Source organism: Megascapheus bottae, chromosome 37 (assembly GCF_031878675.1).
Source record: "Megascapheus bottae isolate mThoBot1 chromosome 37, mThoBot2.hap1, whole genome shotgun sequence".
Lineage (NCBI taxonomy): Eukaryota > Metazoa > Chordata > Mammalia > Rodentia > Geomyidae > Megascapheus > Megascapheus bottae.
In genome coordinates, this window is record NC_143545.1 from 1085231 (window position 1) to 1104894 (window position 19664).

At 60.9% G+C, this 19664-nt stretch overlaps 1 protein-coding gene across 1 annotated transcript in view; it reads right to left on the reverse strand.

Moving 5' to 3' along the window:
- The window catches only part of Iqsec3 (IQ motif and Sec7 domain ArfGEF 3), a 29785-nt gene extending 11832 nt beyond the window's left edge, over window positions 1–17953 (reverse strand). Inside the window, exons 1-3 of the mRNA XM_090325304.1 lie at window positions 17459–17953; window positions 6737–6817; window positions 2651–2924 (exon numbers count right to left, since the gene is read on the reverse strand). Coding sequence (XP_090181430.1) covers window positions 2651–2924; window positions 6737–6817; window positions 17459–17907 — 804 coding nt within the window. The 5' untranslated portion in view covers window positions 17908–17953. The remainder of the gene's footprint in view (window positions 1–2650; window positions 2925–6736; window positions 6818–17458) is intronic.
- Window positions 17954–19664: the final 1711 nt, after the last annotated feature.

Below are 19664 nucleotides of genomic sequence, written 5' to 3' on the forward strand. Positions count from 1 at the left end.
CTGGCCAACACCAGGTGGGCATATGGAGGTACATGACAGCTCAGCCTGGGCCAAAGCCACAGATGCTGCACAGACAGCGCTCCAGAGCTTGTTTCCGGATCCCGGTCCCCAGGACCCCACCAGCCCTGGGCTCTGCCTCCCCTTAGGGCAGGAGCCAGTGACAGGAGAAAACATTGGCTGAAACCACTGGCCTGCACCGTGGCCACACCCCTACCTCAAACCACACCCACAACAAACAGCCACGCCCCCACCATTTAGCCACACCCTCCATGCACAGCCACGCCCATCTCTGTTCATTTGCATATTCCCCATACCCTGGCTTTCTAAGGGGCCACAAAGACTGCAACTTCCCTCAGGGCTCACTGTGGAGTCACTCAACTCTGCAGCACCAGAAAGGGCGAGGTCATCAGACCGCAAGCCACTGTCACTCACCAGCTTCCCCCCTCCCAGCTGGGACACCAGAGCCCTGTGGGACTGGGGTGAGGACTGGAAACTCAGAGTAGTGTTGTTTCCCCTGCCTGGCAGTCTGGCACTCAGCAGGAAGCTGGCAGCGGGAAGAGTACTCAGTCAGATGTGCACTTTGGAGATGGAGAGGGTAGACTGGAAGACCCAGCTGGACCTGGGGACAGTAGGAGGGTGGCCTCTACTGAGCTGGGTGGCTGAGTTCTTGGGGAAGCATCAACGGACAGGCCTAGTGGGTTTGGGGGTAGCCACTGGGGACCCTGAGTCCGCTGATGGGAGGCACAGCAGGTGGGTAGACCAGTTGTCCAAGGCTCCTTCCGGTCCTTGGTAACCAGAGTCCATGTGAAGACTGGGGGTGCCATTGCTAAGTTCCCTTTCTAAAGGAGACCTGCGGGCTTTCAGGCACACACGCACACACACACACACACACACACACACACACACACACACACACACACACTCCACCTGCCTTTTGTCCCTGAGCCAGGCCCCATCCTTTTCACCCTAGCCACCGCACTGGCCACAGGCTATGCAATCTCAGTGTGAGGGCAGAGGAAGCTGCAGGAGAGGAGTAGGAGGGGAGAGGATGCCCAAATTAAGCCCAGAGGACTGAGTACAGGAGGGCTGAGAGAAGGGGGGACCTCAGACAGCGAGCAAAGGCCCAAAGGGAAAAGATGACACAGCCCGAATCCAGAGCAGTTAGGTGGCCTGCTGGTGGCCACGGAGAGAAAGAGGAAACAGTTCAGACTCTCACAGAGGCATACTACATTTGGAGAACCACAATCCTTTGGTGCCTCTTCCTCAGCCCAGCCAGAAGGTAGGGGGAGGAGGGCCACTTCACAAGGCTCCGAAGAGAGGCAAGCCTTAACCCGTCCTGCCAGGCTCTGGCACAAACACACACCCATCAGATTTAGATGCACTCATTGATCATTTTGTAGATCCGTACTGTACTTGCTAGGCAAGCTGCCAGTTCTTCCTTCTTCCCTCCCTAGTTTCCTTTCTTCCTTCCTTCAGAAAATTCTGTTTTCACTTAATCCTCATGTGCCTAGCCTGTCCACATACAGATAACACAGGAGACACTCAAAATGCCCTAGAGACGGCTAGGCACGCTGTCCTCCTCTGGCCTTTGGTCTGGCAGGACAGCTGGGCATCTGTACACACAGGCTCACAGGAAGCTGGTGTGGTTGACTCAGTCCTAGGGGATTCTTGAGATTCACTCACTCATTGGGCTAAAGAATCATCCTTGAGAACTTTCTGGAGCCAGAATGGGTTGTTGAAGAGGACTGGAAGTCTCATTTCTGATTCTGGTGATGAAGAGATGAACACTGATGTCCTCTGGTGGTAAACAGTCAGAAGAGTGGACCCCAAGCTCCAAGTCCTCCCTCCCTCCCTCCCTCCCTCCCTCCCTCCCTTCCTTCCTTTTGCTAGGCCTGGGGCCTGGGCACTGTCCGAGAGTGCCTTTTGCTCAAGGCTAGCACCATTTGAGCCACAGTACCACTTTCAGCTCTTTCTGTGATTAACTAGAGATAAAAGTCTCGTGGCTTTTCCTGCCTGGGTTGGCTTTGAACCTCAGATCTCAGCCTCCTGAGGAGCTAGGAAGACAGATGTGAGCCCCAAAGCTGTTTCTTAATAGTCTCACAGCATGACATCTTTACACACGTGCACGAGCACTCACGCAGGCACAGGCATACACGCTTGTGTACACACACACACACACACACACACACACATACTGCCTCTACATTTACCATTGTTCTGGCTTTCTTTAGGCTTAATAGGGCCCCTGGCTCTCCTGTTTGACAGTATGGTGGCAGAGTTGGGGACCCCCTCCCTGGGGTTCTTTTCTGAAGAACTGGACTCCCACAGTTAAGACGGCCTTGGAAACCCCAGTCTACCTAGCAGCAGTCCCTGTGCACCCCGGCTCCCCCAGGCTCTGGTGGACAGGTGAGTTTTTCCCAGGTGGGGACTCCAGGGAGAACACAGGTCCTTGCTTAGGGGTCTATGGCGGGGGGGGGGTGTGTGACCTGTGAGGGAGGGCAGAACCCCCACAGCACTGCCCGTGGGCAGGAGACCCATGGCAGAAGAGAGGTGGCTTGCATGGAGACCTCTGATCGGTGGGCCTGGTGACCTGGACAGACCCCACGGCCGGGCCCTCCGCCCCCTCCACCCCCGGGGAGGCCCTGGGTACCTGTTTATTCTTTAGGTCAAGGGAGTGCTCGTACTCGGAGGTGGCTGGGCTGTGGGAGCAGAGCGCGGTGGCCAGGACAGGCTGCGGCCCGCAGGCCTCGCGGTGGAGGCCGACCCTCGGAGAGGCTCCGCCCTGCCCGGGCCGCTGCTCCTCCTCCTCCTGCTGCAGCTCCAGGGCTTGAGCCTTCGGGCCCTGGGCACCGGGTCTGCTGGCCGCCACCACCACCAGGGAGTCCTCCCTGCCCCCGCCGCCGGCCTGGGCACAGGCGCCGTCACTGTGAACAGAAGGAAATGCGCTAGGTTGGGGGAGCCGCCTGACGGGGCGGCTGGTGGTGGAACTGAACCTGGGGCGGGGGGCCCTGTCCTGCACCCCCGGACAGAGCTCGTGAGTGTCTGAAGATCAGGGAAGTAACGGAAGTGCCTGGGTTCCAGTCCCCACCGGCCTCCTCCTCCTTGGTCTCCCCATCTGTGTAAGGGGGTTCAAGACCTACGGCCAAGCTCAAGCGCCTGTCACTGGGGGGGGACGATCGGTGGCCAGGCAGCGTCCCCCACTCCGGGGACGGACTGCACGGGTGATCGGAGCTGAGGGAAGCCCTGCTCTTCAGCCCGGGGGCCGCTAGCCAAGCCAATGTCACATCAACCTGACATCCCGTCCTCCTGCTGCGTCCCTTCCTCCTGGGGGGGCCTGGCTGGGGCTCCCTGCTGCCACCAGCAGTCTGCCTCCTCTCCTGAGACCGTCAGTCTTGAGAGCTAGCCTCTTGCCTCCACACGTGCACACGCGCACACACACCACACACACGCACACAAGCGCCCACACGTGACATGCACGCAAGCTTACGCATGCGTAACTGGCTCTGGGGCTCTGAGTCTGCTTTGCCTCTGTGTCCCCTCCAGCTGGACGCCGCATGGTTGAGACCTGGCTCCCCCCCCACCCCCGCCCTCCACCAGCCCCAGGCCCTGAGGTCTCCCACTGGCTCCTCTGGACACACACAAGGAGCTGGCAGGTAGAGGATAGAAAGGAGAGAGAATGGTGTGGCCTCCCTCCCGCCCCTGCACCCCACAGGGCTAGACAAGGTCCTGGGGTCACCGAATGATCCCCTCTGACATAATTCATTCTAGAAGAACGTCCTGCAAACCCCACTCTCTCTTTTTTTCAGGGTACCAATAAGCATTTACACATTCACTGTATTTTCTCAGGAAAAGAAGGCAAGAGTCTATCTGTGTTACAAAGGGGGGAAAAATGATGAGAAAAGAAGAGAGCAAGTCCTCTGGTAGAGGGAAATCAATGACAAGATAAAACACCCCAGGGCCTCGATCTTCAGAGCCCCACGGGAGCTTCAGTCTCCACCCTCCCTCTCCTTCCGTTCCACGGAGGCTGTGGTCCCTAGCAGGAAACATGGTGTTTTCCCATCCGCCTGTCTCCTGAGCAGCCAGTGCCACTGGTACCAGGCCGAGGATTAGAACAGCCAAGGACTCAGGAAGGAGCCCAGAGGCTCAGGGGTGGGGTGGGGAGGCCTCAGGCAGAGGCTGGCACCCCCAGGAGGGGCTGGGGGTGGGGCTTGGCCAGGCTGGGACACCCCACCACCCCACTCCACCCCGAGGGCCTGACGGGTCCAGGGAACTTTTCCCCCATTCTACCAGTGGTTCTCTGATGGGACAAGGACACGGGACATTCCGGACAGAAGCCAGCAGGCCAGTCTCCGCGTCCCCTCCGGGTTTCTCTGGCTTCGACTGGTTTCTCTGGCCCTTTCCATTTTCTGAATCAATACGATCATTTTAGACGATCGCGGAGGCTCACCCCAGCGCCTTTTTTTTGGGGGGTGGGGGTCCCAGATTGCATTAATGACAGGACAAGAAACAAATTCAGGCAGGGTTTGTGCAGGCCGCAAAGAGCTGACGGCTCAGCCAGAGCCCCAGGGAGCAAACCTGACAGGTAATCTCAAGCTCTGGACTCCAGGTGAGGTTTACTGGCTGGGAGGCCTAAACAGAACCCTCCCCCTCCCTCCCTCCCCCTGGCTCCTCCCCTCCGCCCCCCTCCTCCTCCTAGTTCTGCATCATGGTGGGGGGGGAATGCATCAGACAGACGTCATTGAGAACTAGGTTTCAGGTGTGCAGTGACTCAGCTGGTTCTCCCTGATTGGCCGGCTGCCCTAGGGACGACCAATCAGAGCGCAGGCTGGGTGTAAAACTCCTCCCCTTCCCTCCTCTCCCCTCCCCAGCCGCCCAGCCTGGCACCTTGCAGCCTGCTCTGTGCCTTGCCAAGGACCATTTGAATTGAATACCAGCAGGCACTGGGGAAAAAACAATAACAACAACAACAGTAGGGGGAGAAGGGGAATGGGGGAGGGGGAGGGGAGGGAGGGGGGTAAATGGTTGGCCCCCAAGACGTTTTCTGATAAAATTCTGGCCCCCGGAGACGTCTGCAGTGCCAGGCATTCTGCCGTGTGCTGGCTGCTTTCCACGGGCCCCAGCCCGCCCTGGGCCCTCCAGCTCTCTCTCTTCCCCCGCTCCACGTTGTGCAGGTACTGGGGTTTGAACTCAGGGCCTGTGCGCTGTCCCTCAGCTGTTCTGCTCAAGGCTGGTGCTCCACCACTTGAGCCGCACTTCCGTTCATTCTGGCTTTCTGCTGGTTTGGGGGAGTCTCAGGGATTTGTCCGCCCGTACTAGCTCGGAACCCCAGTTCTCTCAGCTCGTAGTTTCCCGAGTAGTTAGGGTAACAGGCCAGATGCTTTCATTCATCCTCGCCCTGGAGGAGCACGAGGTGTGGGGACCCCAGAGGACCCCCGCCTGCCTCTGCTTGAGTTTCCAGAAGCTTCCCCCGTGCAGGAAGGTACTTGGCCTGTACCTAAGTCAGGCTGACTTGGTTACTGTGACAGGAGGGGGCCAGGCCCCTGGGGGTGCTGTCTTCACTTCGGGGAGACTCCATCCTGCCAGCACTAGGGTACCCCGGAGTCAAGGGCACCCCGTGTGTCTGCCTATCCAGGCCGCCAGTGTGTCCCAGCGTCCCCCAGGGCAGGCACAGCGCCCCGTCCCCCCTCTTCCCTCCAGCCTGCCCGGCCTGGGGAAGCCCCCGGTTCTCCCTGGGCCCTGGATGTAAGGCCCCAGGATGTACCCCGCTTTGGGGCCGATTCAACGCCCTGACCTCCTCCGCTGAAGGGAGGTCATGCCCCAGCAACCCTGCCTGGAGGCAGAGGAGTAGAGGTTGTCAGTTGGATCTCCTCGGGTGGGCCTCCTTCCCCCTCCTCTCACAGGGGGCAGTGAGGACGGGAAACTGAGGCCCCAGGTGTGTGTGTGGGGCTGGGGGAGGGCGGGACACACCTCAGACCAGACCCAAGGGAGCCAGGCCAGAAGATGTGGGGCCAGAGACAGGCCAGGGGAAAGCGAGGAGATGGAGGCAGAGCTGGGACAGTGCCGTGCCCCCCTCTCCCGTGCCCTCCGCCCAGCCAGGCCGAGGCCTCCTGGATCTCCTTGGCTCTTGTCCTTTCCGGAAGGGGAAATGGAGGTGTTTGCTAGAAAACTTTGGAAGGTCAGACCCCAGAGGAGCGGAGCGCCCACTGAGTCCAGACGCCGGTCACATGGGGTGCGACCCCAGCTCAGGGTACAGTCGACACCAGGCTGGATGTGAGAACTACCCCGAGCTTGGAAGTGGCCGCCTGGGACCAGAGCGGGGAAGTAGAGACACACACACACACACACACACACACACACACACACACACACACAGGAGAGTGTGAGAATGTGAGGAAGGGAGAGGGAGGATGGAGGGGTGGGGGGAGGGGGGAGGAGGGAGGGGCAGAGGGAGGGGAGGAGGGAGGGCTGGGGGAGGAGGGGGAGGAGGGAGGGGAGAAGGGAGGGGTGGGGGAGGAGGGGGTGGGGAGGAGGGAGGAGAGAACAGAGGGGAGAAGGGAAGGGTGGGGAGGAGGGAGGGGCAGAGGGAGAGGGGAGAAGGGAGGGGTGGAGGAGGAGGGGTGGGGAGGAGGGAGGGGAGAAGGGAGGGTGGGGGAGGAGGGAGGGGAGAAGGGAGGGGTGGGGAGGAGGGGGTGGAGTGGGGTATGAAGTGGAGAGGGGAGGAGAGGGGAGCCCCCACCTGTGGGCAGCAGGACCCGGGCAGGCAGGCTTCTCGGCATCCGCCGCTGGGCAGCAGAATTGGTGCAGCACTATCTCATTCCTGTGTACAGAGCGAGAGGGACAATCAGCAGGACCGACAGGCCCAGATCTGCTCTGCCTGGTTCTAAGGGCCCCTCCTGCAGCCCTGGCCACCACTGCTGGACCTTCTTGTCTCTCTGTACCCCTTCACCTCCCCCCCAAGCCCCTACCCCTTCCCTCTTTGTTCTGTACCCTGGGCTACCCAGACTCTGCTCCGGAACTTTCCATCCCCCTCTCCGGTCCTTTGTCCCCCCTCCCCCCACTATGCCTGCGAGGCAGACACTCTTGGACACACATCTCTAAGCTAATCGTGTGCATGGTGGGGGGCTGCACACAGACAGGCCCCCTGGGTGGGCGTGGCTGCCCCCATACCCAGGATGCTGAGAACACTCTTATCTCCATTGAACCATCAAAAAGCCAGACATGGAGCTGTGAACCAAGGACACCAGCCTGGAGTGAAAAAGATCAGAGCTGGCACTGGGGCCAGGCAATCAAGCCCTAAGACAAGTGGAAGAGGAAGAAGGAAGGAGGAGGAGGAGGAGAAGAGGAAGAAGAGGAGAGGAAGAGGAGGAGGAGGAGGAGAAGAGGAAGAGGAAGAGGAAGAAGAAGAAGAAGAAGAAGAAGAAGAAGAAGAGGAAGGGGAGGAGGAGAGGGGGAAGAGGAGGAATGAAAATAAATCTCTTAACAGCTAATTGATGCTAGTACACAAAAATGAAGATACAAAAAAAAAAAACCTTCAGAAAGGAGCGGCTCAAGCGGTAGAGCAACTGCAGATTCAATTCCCAGTACAGAAAATAAAAATCGGAGGAAACAGGTACATAGCTTAGACTGTGCTTATTTTTAAAAACTAACAGGAAACCAAGAAAGCATTAAGAAAAAAAAAAAACCATCTGTGCTGGGTCTGGCAGTGCAGGCCTGTAATCTGAAGGCCATAGTCCAAGACAAGAAAGAAAAAAAGTTAGCAAAACTCTCATCTCAACACACACGCAGGTATCTGTACTACTGACGACGGCAGAGGTATGGGAGGTTGGAGACCCTTGGTCTGAAGCCACAAAGCAGAAAAGACATCATCTATCACGAGATAAAATCATGATCACATCTTTTACAGAAAAGGCCCCCTCTCCTCAGTCCAAAGACAAGTGACAGACTCGGGAAATATATTCACATCGCACACGACAGAAGGCAAGTTAATCACCTTCTCACACTTAGCTCTGACTCACTCAAGATGCAAAGATAGCCGAGCACTGGTATTGTTACACCCATAATTCCAGCTACTTGGAAGGCTGAGATCTGACGATCGTGGTTCAAAGCCAGCCTGGGCAGGAAAGTCCATGAGTCTCTTCTCTCCAATGAACCACCAGAAAACCACAAGTGGTGCTGTGGCTCAACGCAGTAGGGCACTAGACTTGAGCAGAAGAGCTCAGGGACAGCGCCCGGGTCCTGAGTTCAAGCCCCAGGACCAGCATAATAGAAAAACAGAGCACTTTTTTTGATGCGTCGAATTGAAACTCCTTCGTACAACCACTTAAAGACACCTTTAGAAAGAAGCGCTCAGGATCCCTCATGAGATGACCTGAGCATTTGTGGAGGTTTCTGGTGCGCAAATCCCATGGATAGGAAGTGGTATCTCCCGTTAGCCTCTGACCCACACCGGCTATCCTGGAGAAGGGAGCCCCTCGGGGCCCAGAAGCCCCACCAGGTGGGCATTCACGTGAACCTGAAACCTGGGTGTGTCTCTGCCCACCTGTTGGCGGTGGGGCTCGAACTCCAGGCCTGGGCGCCGTCCCTGAGATCTTCCACTCAAGGCTGGCATTCTGCCCCCTGTATCCTCAGCTCCACTTCTGGTTTTCTGGGGGGTTTATTGGGGATCAGAGCCTCATGGACTGAGACCCTCAGATCTCAGCCTCCTGAGTAGCTGGGCTGACAGGGCACCCCGTTTCTCCAGCCTCTCTCTCCCCATTCGCCTCCTGCGACGGAGCCAAAGTGAGGTTTGCATTCATAAAAACCCAGCGCGCCTGGATCTGCGGGAATCGTGTGGAGTTGGTTCACATTCGGGGAGAGCAGCCAGGGTTTGTTTCACCAAATCAGGGCCAAGTTTGTCTCCGCAGCTCCCTGCGTGCCGCTCCTCCCGCTCAGCCATATGCTGTGGAAACTCATCCGTGCTAGATGCCGCACAAACAGATGCGCGCGCACGTGTGTGTGTGTGTGTGTGTGTGTGTGTGTACCTGCACCAGTACCGAGGCTTGACCAGCGTCCAGGGTCTGAGCACTGTCACCCTGAGCTTTTTCCACTCTTCAAGGCTCCCTCTTGAGCCACACAACTCCACCTCCCACTTTCTGGTGTTCTGGTGGAGATGAGTCTCACAGATCTTTCTGCCACAGCTGGCTCTGGACTGCAGTGCTCCTCAGATCTCCACCTCCTGAGCAGGGAGACAGGAGCCACCAGCCCTCCCCCCACACCCCCCACCCCCCGCCACCATTCTTCCCTATCTGGGGGAGCGTGCAGTCTTTAGAGTGGATTTTAAAATTCACTTAATAGACGGTGGATTATGTATAACCTTATAGATCACCGATTAATAATACAACTATTAATATTAAAAAGGGCTGGGGAGTGTGGCCTAGTGGTTAAAGTGCTTGCCTAGCATGCACGAAGACCCGGGTTCGATTGCTCGGTACCACATGCATAGAAAAAAAGCTGCGAGTGGTGCTGTGGCTCAAGTGGTAGAGCTCCAGCCTTGAGAAAGTCCAAGGACAGTGCTCATGCTCTGAGTTCAAGTCCTACAACTGGCAAAAAAAAAAAAAGGCTGGAGATGTAGCTGAGGGGTTGGAAATGGCCTGGCATGCCCCAGACCCTAGCTTTAGTTCTAAACCCTGTAGATAAAAAAGAAAAATTATGATTCCGTTCCCTCACGGAACAGATGAGAAGATGCAGGTGAAATCCCCTCTCCCCCCTTCCCTTCCTCTGTCCCCCCAACCTAGCGCTGATCAGAGAGGCCCGAACCATAGGTCTTATGGGGACCCCCACAGCTTCCCAGCCTGGCTGGAATCGGGGACTCAGAGCGCCCAGGAAAAGACAGAGGGTGATCCGGTGTGAACCCCTTCACCTGCCTGGCTCCCCCTTCTTCTGGCATGGCATGGGTCTGTCTCTCTGTGTCTCAGTCTCTGACTAGGTCTCTATTTCTCTCTCTCTCTTCTGGTCTCTGTCCCTGTCTCCCACTCTTCCTTGAGGAGGAGGGGACCAGGCCGCCCCTCGTGACCCCAGCCCAAAGGCCACGGTCACGGGCCCTGCCTCTGTCCCTGGACACCCCCCCACGCCCCAGGTAGGCCTTGCCTGGACAGGCCTGTGGCTCCTGTCAGTCCCATCCCTGTGAACCCCAGCTCCTTCAAAGCCCTCAGCATTTCAGGCCCATGGCACCGTGGGGCGTCCTTTCATTCATTCACCTCCCGCCACTGCCAGTTCAAAGGACAGCCACAAAAGAAGCGGCACTGCCCTGCCTCCCTGAACTCCTCGGGTGCCGCCGGGAGGGGCCGTGTTCCCAGGGCACTGTGCCAGCCAGGATGGTGGCAGCAGGCAACAGCGCGGTCCCGTTCATTGCAGGACCCGGAGGCCGGGTGCAGAGTGAGAGAAAGGGCGGTGGACCCAGGCCCCGGGCAGCTGAACAGGCCAAGGGAGCCCGCAGGGCTGGGGCAGGAGCTGGCAGGGTGCCAGCTCACTCCACCATCTCAGGTAAGCCAAGAGAAAACCCCTATTCCTGGGCCAAAAACAGAGCCTTCAATCCATACCTGACACCAAAGACAAAAACTGCACGCGCACACGCGCGCGCACACACACACACACACACACACACACACACACGCACACACGCACACACACACACCCCGGCAAAGAACACAGACAAAACAATACAAAATCTCTCCAAGGACCTAGATAATTCTGCCACTTTAGGGAAGGTACTGGCTTTGTCAACAGAACCAAGAAACCACACACAAGCCAGAAGGGAGGAAAATAAACGAGGCTTCCGAGCCACAGCCCCACTTCCAGTTTCCTGGTGCTTCATTGGAGACCAGAGTCTACGGACTTTCCTGCCCGGGTTGGCTTTGAACCGCGATCCTCAGATCTCAGCCTCCTGAGGGGCTGGGGTGCCAGGTGTCAACCCCTGGTACTCAGCTACACTGATTTCTTTTTTTTGAAGGAAGAGGTGAAGCGCCTTTCTCTCGATTTTCCAGACGCTTCAGGGCTGCTGGCTTTCTAGTTTCCCCCTGCCTGTGGCCCACCAGATCATCCCCTTTGGGGTCCCCCTCCCCACCCCAAGCCGTGGAAAGAGGCCGCCTCGTTTTCCCCCTGCTCTACTCTACTTCAGATACCAGATGGTTCACCCCAGCCAAAGGCTGAGCACTGCAGGGGAGCAGGATTGGGGGGGGCAGCCTGGGGCCTGGGGCAGGCCTCCCTCTGCCACGGCCTTGGGAAAGGGGGGTCCTCCCCTCCCTCCTCAATTATTGGGGATGGCCGACGCCCAGGCCCTGGCTGAGCCAGGCTCCACTGCCCCCACGCCGTTCCCCGCACAGCTCTGCCCAAGCCAGGAAGATCTTAATGGGCAGAGCGCACGGCCTGGCCCCTGCCTGAGGCTGCTGGCAGGGCCTCCCGGGTCCTCTCCCTACCCACGCGCTGTGCCAGCTGCTGGCACCTGTCACCCCTGCCACCCAGGAGGGGGGCAGGAAAAGTGGTGTGTCCCCCTCAGCCCTCATCCCCCCCACCCCTCCCCACAGCCTCCTGGCCTGCGTGCAGGGAGAGTGACTCATCTCCAGCCTCGCTTCCCAGGAAAGGAGGTGGGAGGCCCCGCCGGACGCTGGCGCCTGCTCCCACTCCCAGCTCGCTCTCCCCGCCGTCCTGGGCCGCCCGGCACAGCCTTCCCTGCAGGAGCTGGCTCCCCCGATTGAGGAGATGGCAGAAGCCCTCACTGCCCCCACGCCGGAAGACAAGCTGTGTGTGCCCAGCCACTCAGAAGACAACGCATCCCAGCTCCAGGCAGAATCACCACCAAGACAGCGTGTCCACCAAGAAGCCAAGAACCGGGGTGCGAGCCTGTGACCCCAGCTGCTAGGTCCGTGTGAGGCTGATGGAAACATGACGCCCTAGTAACGTGACAGAGGCCCCCAAGGGGCTGGCGGTGAGGTCAGTGGTAGAAGCTTTCACACCTGTCTAGCAAGGTGACATCATGAGTTCAGACCCCAGAACCATCAGAAAAAGAGAGGGAGGCAGGGAGGGAGGGAGGGAGACAGAGACAGAGAGACACAGAGACATACACAGAGACAGACAGACAAACAGACACAGGGAGACACAGAGAGAATGAAGAGGGGGAGAGAGACACAGAGAGACAAAGAGACAGAGAATAAAGAGGAGGAGAGACAGACAGAGAGTGGAAAGGGGGAGATACAGACAGACGGACAGACAGAGAAGCTGACTGCATGAACAGGATTCCAGCTCGCTTCTCCTCAGCCCAAAGGGGCCCCCCCACCCCGGGCTGAGCAGAGGAATTACCTAACATCTAGACGCTGCACCAACCTGGTGAAGGGGGTGCAGTCTCCATCCCACAGGCGGAGGAGCGGATGCAGTCCCCGGCGGGCTCCTATCCACCCGTGCCGGCCCAAAGCCCGTATTCCCAGCCACCCACATTCTACGTGATTCCACTTCTCTGGAGACTCCACCCTCTCCTCACTCGTAGCCCCTCTGGGTTAAGTCCTCTTTCTTCCGTGGAAACACAAAGTCCCGTACAGCTGGGGTGTGGGGGGGACCCAGAACTTTGTGCCCCAAGATGGGCCGGGAGGATGGGGGGGGTCTCACCCTGGATTCCCAGGTATCCCTTAGCTCTCCCTGCCTGAGTTCAGAACCACCCAAGAAGCCGGACATGGACAGCTCACGCCTGTCATCCCAGCTACTCAGGCGGCTGAGATCTGAGGATCGTGGTTCAAAGCCAGCCCAAGGGCAGAAGGTCTGTGAGACTCTCATCTCCCATGAGCCACCAAAAAACTGGAACTGGCACCATAGCTCAGAGCCCTAGAGTGTTAGCCTTGAGCAAAAGAGCTCAGGGACAGCGCCCAGGCCCTGAGTTCAAGCCCTAGGACCAACCAAAAACACCCCCTAAGCCCCCAGAGCGGCTTGCAATCTCAAAGAGAAAAAAAAACTCCAAAAATGGTGTTGACGTATAAATCAATGAACTGGGATCTAAATTCAAGGCCCTTTAGTGTCTTCCAGCCCCAGCTATGCATCCTGGTCTCTGCTCCCCTCCCCTTCCTTCCCCTGGGGCCCTGGGGGAGCTGGGAGGGGAGGCAGAGGGAGCCCCGTTTATTTGGTTTATTTGTGCTTGTGGCTGGCAGCGAGGAGGAGCTGCGGTGGAGAGCCCGGGGGCCTGGCTTTGGGGCCACCATCCTGGCATCTCTGAGGAGCTGGGCTGTGACAACCGCTGTCTCCAGGGAGCCACCAGAGACTCTGTGTGATAGATAAGGTGCGTGTCTCTGTTATGTGGCTTCAGGACCGCCTGTTCCCTTCCTGTCCTTCTGCACAACAGCATGGAGCGTGGTGGACACATTTCCCCGCCCCCCATGGCTCCGGGATAAATCCTCAGCCACGACCGCCAGGCTGAAAGCCCCTGCCCAGCCAAGATAGCCCCAGGCTTGCTGCCCACGGGGGATCTGGGGTACAGCCCAGGACTGGGGATCCCAAGGCACCCACAAAGAGAAAACCAGGATTATCAGGTTTCAGGGATAGGGCAGAGAGGAAGGAGACAGCCCTGCAGAGCAAGAAGGAAAGCACGGAGGAGAGCAAGGGAGGGGAGAAGAGAAGGAAGAAAGGAGAAGGAACGAGAAGGGAAGTAAGCCCAGAGAAGAATGAGGAAGAAGAGTATACAAGAGACACAAGAAAGCCGGGGTGATATCCCGGCTACTCAAGGACGCTGAGGTCTGGGGATGGAGGTCTGTGGTCAACCCCAGGCCAGAGAAAAAGTGTGTGAGATTCTCCTCTCCAATTAACCAGCAACAGGCTGGTGACAAAAAGAAGAGTGCCCGGGCCCCAGTACACACACACACACACACACACACACACACACACACACACACACACACACACACACACACACACACCTGGATTGGTAATCACTCTGAGCTGAGAGCTCCTGAGATCAACACTGAACTTGAAGCCAGGTCACCTGCAGTTCAGGACAAGGTCCAGTGCCTCCATGTCGACCTCAGGACAGAGCCAGGGTGCAAGACTGCTCCCAGCAGAGATGAGGGGGCTACACAGAAGCTCGGGGGGACGTGACCTGGCAGGACAAGAGGACGTCACCCGCTCCAGCCAGAAAATGGACAGGAACCGATTCTGCGCACGTCCTGAGGCCGGACTGGAAAAAATTACATGAAGCTGGGAATGGGCACCTGCCATCCCAGAACTCAGGAGGCTGAGATCTGAAGGATGACGGTTCAAAGCCAGACCGGGCAGATCTCCAATGAACCACCAGAAAACCAGATGTGGAGCTGGGGCTGCAGAGCTCAGGGAGAGCGCTCAGACCTTGAGTTCAAGCCCCAGCACAAACACAAAGAGAAAGAGACACAGAGCAGGGGAGGAGCAAGAGAAAGAGAAGTAGACAGAGGGGGGAGGGAGAGAGAGAGGAAGATAGCATCTCACAGTGCCTAAGCAATGTTTTACACAAAATCACGATGAGAAGCCCTGGCTATGGCTGTGCCTTCTCCCCCTCCTCCCCCTCCTCCCCTTCCCCTCCTCCTCCTCACAGGAGTTGGTGGGGGAGGGCTACTTGTCTTTTGCTTACTCAGTGCAGGCAGGCCTCCCTCCCAGGCTATAGACCCCACCTCTGCACTGCACAGAGGGGTGCAGAGGGGGGACCCCCACAGGTAGAGAGCAGCCCCTGAGTCCTTTGCAGGAGACTTGAGCCGACTCAGCCAAAACCATGGGTGAAGTTGTGGGCCAGGCAGAAGGCATCCTCCCACTGAGCTGTGAGAAAACGCCACCCGGGGAGAAGGGAAGCTGGCATGGCTGCCCTGGACAAAGCCTCAGGAGCAGGGCCCAGGAGAAAGGAAGGTCTCCGTGATGTTATTAACCTCTCAGTGTCTGAGACACGAGCTGTGTGTGTATGTGTGTGTATGTGTGTGCGTGTGCACGTGAGCTCTAGGCCTTGAACTCAGGGCCCCTGAGCTCTTGTGCCCAAGGCTGATGCTCTACCAGTTGATTCACAGCTCCATTTCTTGTCTTTTGGGTGGTTAACAGGAGACGAGAGTCTCACCGTTTCCTTCCCTGGCTGGCTTCGATCCTCAGATCTGAGACTCCGGAGTAGCTGGGAATGACAGGCGCAAACCACTGCACCAGAGGGGCAGAACTTTTTCCAAGAAAAGACTTCCAGCAGCTTCCATCCATTTCCCTCGTGCTAACTGCTCCTGGCCTTGATCACAGCAGGTGGCACAAGAAAGGGGGTGCCCTCTGGGGGGCAGGGGCGTAGCTAAGTCTTTATCTGAGAAAAGGACCTGGCATAGACTCTGCTGGCCCAGCAGATGAGAGAGACACCCAGGCAGGGGAGAAGGGCAGGTGGCTGAGGACACTTCCCGGCCTGAGCTCTGATGCTGGGGAGAGGTGGGGGATGGGGACAGGAAGGTCCAGTCGCTTCCACCATCTTGGGGAGAAGCCACAGCCGAGCTGGGGAAGAGGAGCCGTGAGCCCGAGGGCCTCCCTGAGGGTGAGCACCCCGGAAGCTGGGCTCAGAGCCCCCGGATACGGGATCATTCTAGATCTTCACCCCACATGACGGTCAAACACCCTGACCACCTCCTCTAACCTATGGATGAATCACGAGGGGGGATGAGGTTTTTACAGGGATCCCCCCAAGAGACAGCACGAACACTGGAGGGGGGGGGAGGCTCTTCACCCCCTCCCCCTCCCTCCCCCTCCCTCCCCCACCCCACTCCTTCCAGCACCCTGGTTTCCCCAGGGGTCAGATCACCTGTCTAAGCCGGGGAAGATGGCCTGGCCCTGCATGCTGGCTCCCTCCCCTCCTTCCCATGTCACCGTGGGGGGAGGAGAGGGAGGGGGCAGCTCCCACAGGGGGACCCAGGGAAGGTCTCCCTCACCAGTTAACAGTGGGGGGGGGAAGGACATGGGGGTTTGCAAAGCACCTGCCATAGCGGAGGTCTGGAGACCGCGAGGCCCCCCCTCTGCCCCCCCCCCTCCCCCCCTCCCTCTAGCCGGGCCTCCACTCACCCCAGTGTCCTGGTGCCCGGGCACCCCGCAGTCCACAAGGGAGCCCTCCGGCGGCTCTGGGGGTCCCCTCCCCTCCCCCCTCTCCTCCCCGCTCCTCCTCCGCCCCCGCCCCGCCCCGGGTCCCCCCTGGAGATCCGCCCCGCCTCTTCCCCGGCGTCCCCCCCACTCCTGCTCCCCCGGGTGCTCCCGGGCACCAGCCGGTGTGCGGCGCCCCCGCCCCGCCATGCAAACCCCGGGGACCCCGGGCTGCCTGGGCGGAGCGCCCCTCGGTCCTGGACCCCCGGCCCCGGAACCACCGGGTGCCCTCCCCCGGTCCCCCTCGGGTCTCCCCGGCCCCCCGGTCCCCTCGGTCTCCCCGGGTCCCCCGGCCCCCCGGTACCCCACCCCGTCCCCCGGTCCCCCCGATCTCCCCGAGTCACTCGATCTCCCCGAGTCCCCCCGATCTCCCCGAGTCCCCCCGGTCCCCCCGATCTCCCCGGGCCCCCCCGACCCCCGGCACCCCCGGACCCCGCCTCAGTCCCCCCCGATCTCCCCCGGCACCCCCGGTCCCCCGATCTCCCCGGGCCCCCCCCCGACCCCCGGCACCCCCGGACCCCCCTCGGTGCCTCCGATCTCCCCGGGCACCCCCGGACCCCCAGATCCCCCCCGGGCCCCCCATCTCCCCGGATCCCCCCATCTCCCCAGTCCTCCCATCTCTCCGGGTCCCCCCGATCTCCCCGGGTCCCCCCAATCTCCCGGGTCCCCGTATCTCTCCGGTCCTCCCAATCTCCCCGGGTCCCCCCGGTCCCCCCGAGCCTCCCCGAGCCCCCCATCTCCCCAGTCCCCCCATCTCTCCGGGTCCCCCGGTCCCCCCCCGATCTCCCCAGTCCCCACGATCTCCCCGGTCCCCCCCGACCCCCAATCCCCCCCGATCTTCCTGGTCCCCCAATCTCCCGGGTCCCTCCCCCCGATCTCCCCGGTCCCTCTGATCTCCCCGGGTCCCCCCCAATCTCCCGGGTCCCCCCCAGGTCCCCCGATCTCTCCGGATCCCCCCGTCCCCCGATCTCCCCGATCTCCCCGGATCACCCCCCGGTCTCCCGATCTCCCCGGATCCCCCCCCCCCGGTCTCCCCGATCTCCCCGGGTCCCCCAATCTCCCCGATCTCCCCCCCCCGTCCTCCGATCTCCCCGGTCCCTCTGATCTCCCCGGGTCCCCCCGATCTCCCGGGTCCCCCCCCAGGTCCCCCGATCTCTCCGGATCCCCCCGTCCCCCGATCTCCCCGATCTCCCCGGATCCCCCCCCCGGTCTCCCCGATCTCCCCGGGTCCCCCAATCTCCCCGATCTCTTCCCCCCGTCCTCCGATCTCCCCGGGTCCCCCCCGGTCCCCCCGGTCCCCTCGATCACCCCCGGCCCCCGCCCCACTCACTCGGGTCTCCGGCCCAGGACGCCCTTGCCGAGGCCGGGCGTGTGCGGGAGTCGCCCGGTGGCGGCGGCGGCGGCGCAGCAGCCCGGGGTCCGCTCGGGGTCGGCGTCGGGCGCGCGGGCGGCGGGGCGGGGGCCGGGGCCGGGGCCGGGCGGCGGCGGCGGGCGCTGTCCGTGGTGCTGGGGCGGCGGCGCGGGGCCGGGGCCGGGGCCGGGGCCGGGGTCGGGGGTCCCGGGGGTCCCCGGGGTCCCGGGCGGGCCGGGCGGAGGCGCCGGGCCCCGCTGTCGCTCCCACAGGCCGCGGTTCTCGGCGCTGAGCTCGTCCAGCCGCCGCTCCAGCTCGTCGATGCGCTGGCGCTGCGTGTGGATGAGGCTCTGCTGGCTCTGCACGATGGCCGTCAGCTCCTTCAGGTACAGCACGGCGCGCACCGGGCTCTCCAGCAGGCTCGCCATGCCGCCGCCCGCCGCCCCGCTCCGCGCCGCCCGCGCCGCGCCCGCCCCGCCGCCCCGCCGCCCCGCTCCGCGCCCGCCGGCCCGGACGCCCAACGCCGCGTCAGCGCCGCCCCCGCTCCGCCCCCTCCACACCCCCGCTCCCCCCTCCCCCGACTGCTGCTCCGCTCCGCCCCCTCCGCCCCCCGCCCCCCCTCCCGGCCCCCCCAACGCTCCGCTCCGCCCCCTCCACCCTCCCCGGCCCCCCTCGCTGCGCCCCCCGCTCCCCCCTCCCCGGCCCCCCTCGCTCCGCCCCCCGCTCCCCCTCCCTGCCCCCCCCCGTGTCCCTGCGCACACTCGTCCGTCTGTCCACGCGCGTAAAACAAACCCTCCGCGGCGGCCGGGCGCAGGCAGGGCCGGGCCGGGCGCAGGCCGGGGACCCCGGCTCCGCCTCCGGGCGCCCCCGCCCGCGTCCTGCCCGGCCCGGCCGGCCCCCCGCAGCCCCAGCCACGAGCTCCTCCGTGGCCAGCGGGAACCGCAGTCACCACACAGGAGGACGGAGCCCGCCGCAGCTTACAGTGCTGGGGACGGAGCTGCCACCGGCGTGGTCCCCACAGCTGCCACCGGCGTGGTCCCCACAGCTGCCACCGGCGTGGTCCCCACAGCTGCCACCAGCGTGTCACATCACCAGAGCTGCCACAGGCGTGGGGTCCCCAGAGCTGCCACCAGAATGTCATGTCCCCAGAGCTGCCACCGGCGTGTCACCACCAGAGCTGCCACCGGCGTGTCACCACCAGAGCTGCCACAGGCGTGTCATGTCCCCAGAGCTGCCACCGGCGTGTCACCACCAGAACTGCCACCGGCGTGTCACCACCAGAGCTGCCACCGGCGTGTCACCACCAGAGCTGCCACAGGCGTGTCATGTCACCAGAGCTGCCACCGGCGTGTCACCACCAGAACTGCCACCGGCGTGTCATGTCCCCAGAGCTGCCACAGGCATGTGGTCACCAGAGCTGCCACCGGCGTGTCATCACCAGAGCTGCCACCGGCGTGTCATGTCACCAGAGCTGCCACAGGCGTGTCATGTCACCAGAGCTGCCACAGGCGTGTCACCGTATGCCACTGAATGTTTCTTAAGAGATGTAGTCCAAGCTGGCTGAGAGAGGGGGCTCACGCCTGTCCTCCCAGCTACTCAGGAGGCTGAGATCTGAGGATCACGGTTCAAAGCCAGCCTGGGCAGGAAAATCCTCTTATCTCCAATTAACCACTGAAAAACTGGAAGTGGTGCTGTGGCTCAACGTGGTAAAGGGAGAGACATGTTGGGGTGGGGGGGGACCGGCAGGGTGAGATCTGCATATTTCAGCATATATTTGTATATTAGTGCTGGGGGGGTCGGCACACACGTGAGACCCTAGATTTCAAACAGGAAGGTGCATTAACCTAAAGAACAATGCAACAAGGGTTATTTATCCCCTTTCTTCCTCCCGCTGCCATCCTGGCCTTTCCCTGAGCACCCCTCCCTGCTGGGATCCCAGCTGGGGTCCCCACTTTGCAAAGCCTGTGGCTGGTCTATTTGACAAGCCCCTCCCAGGAAAGCCCCCAGCCCCACCGTGCATTTGCATACACCTCTCTTTAGCGTATTTTATTCTGCTTGAATAAAGGTTAATTTAAATGTCAATCTCTCCTGGCTGCCTCTATAATTATTCATCTTGGTTTTCTTCTTGGGGTGGGGGGGTGTGCAAGCACAAGGCTGGCCACATTAGAATCCCAGATTTGGGGAG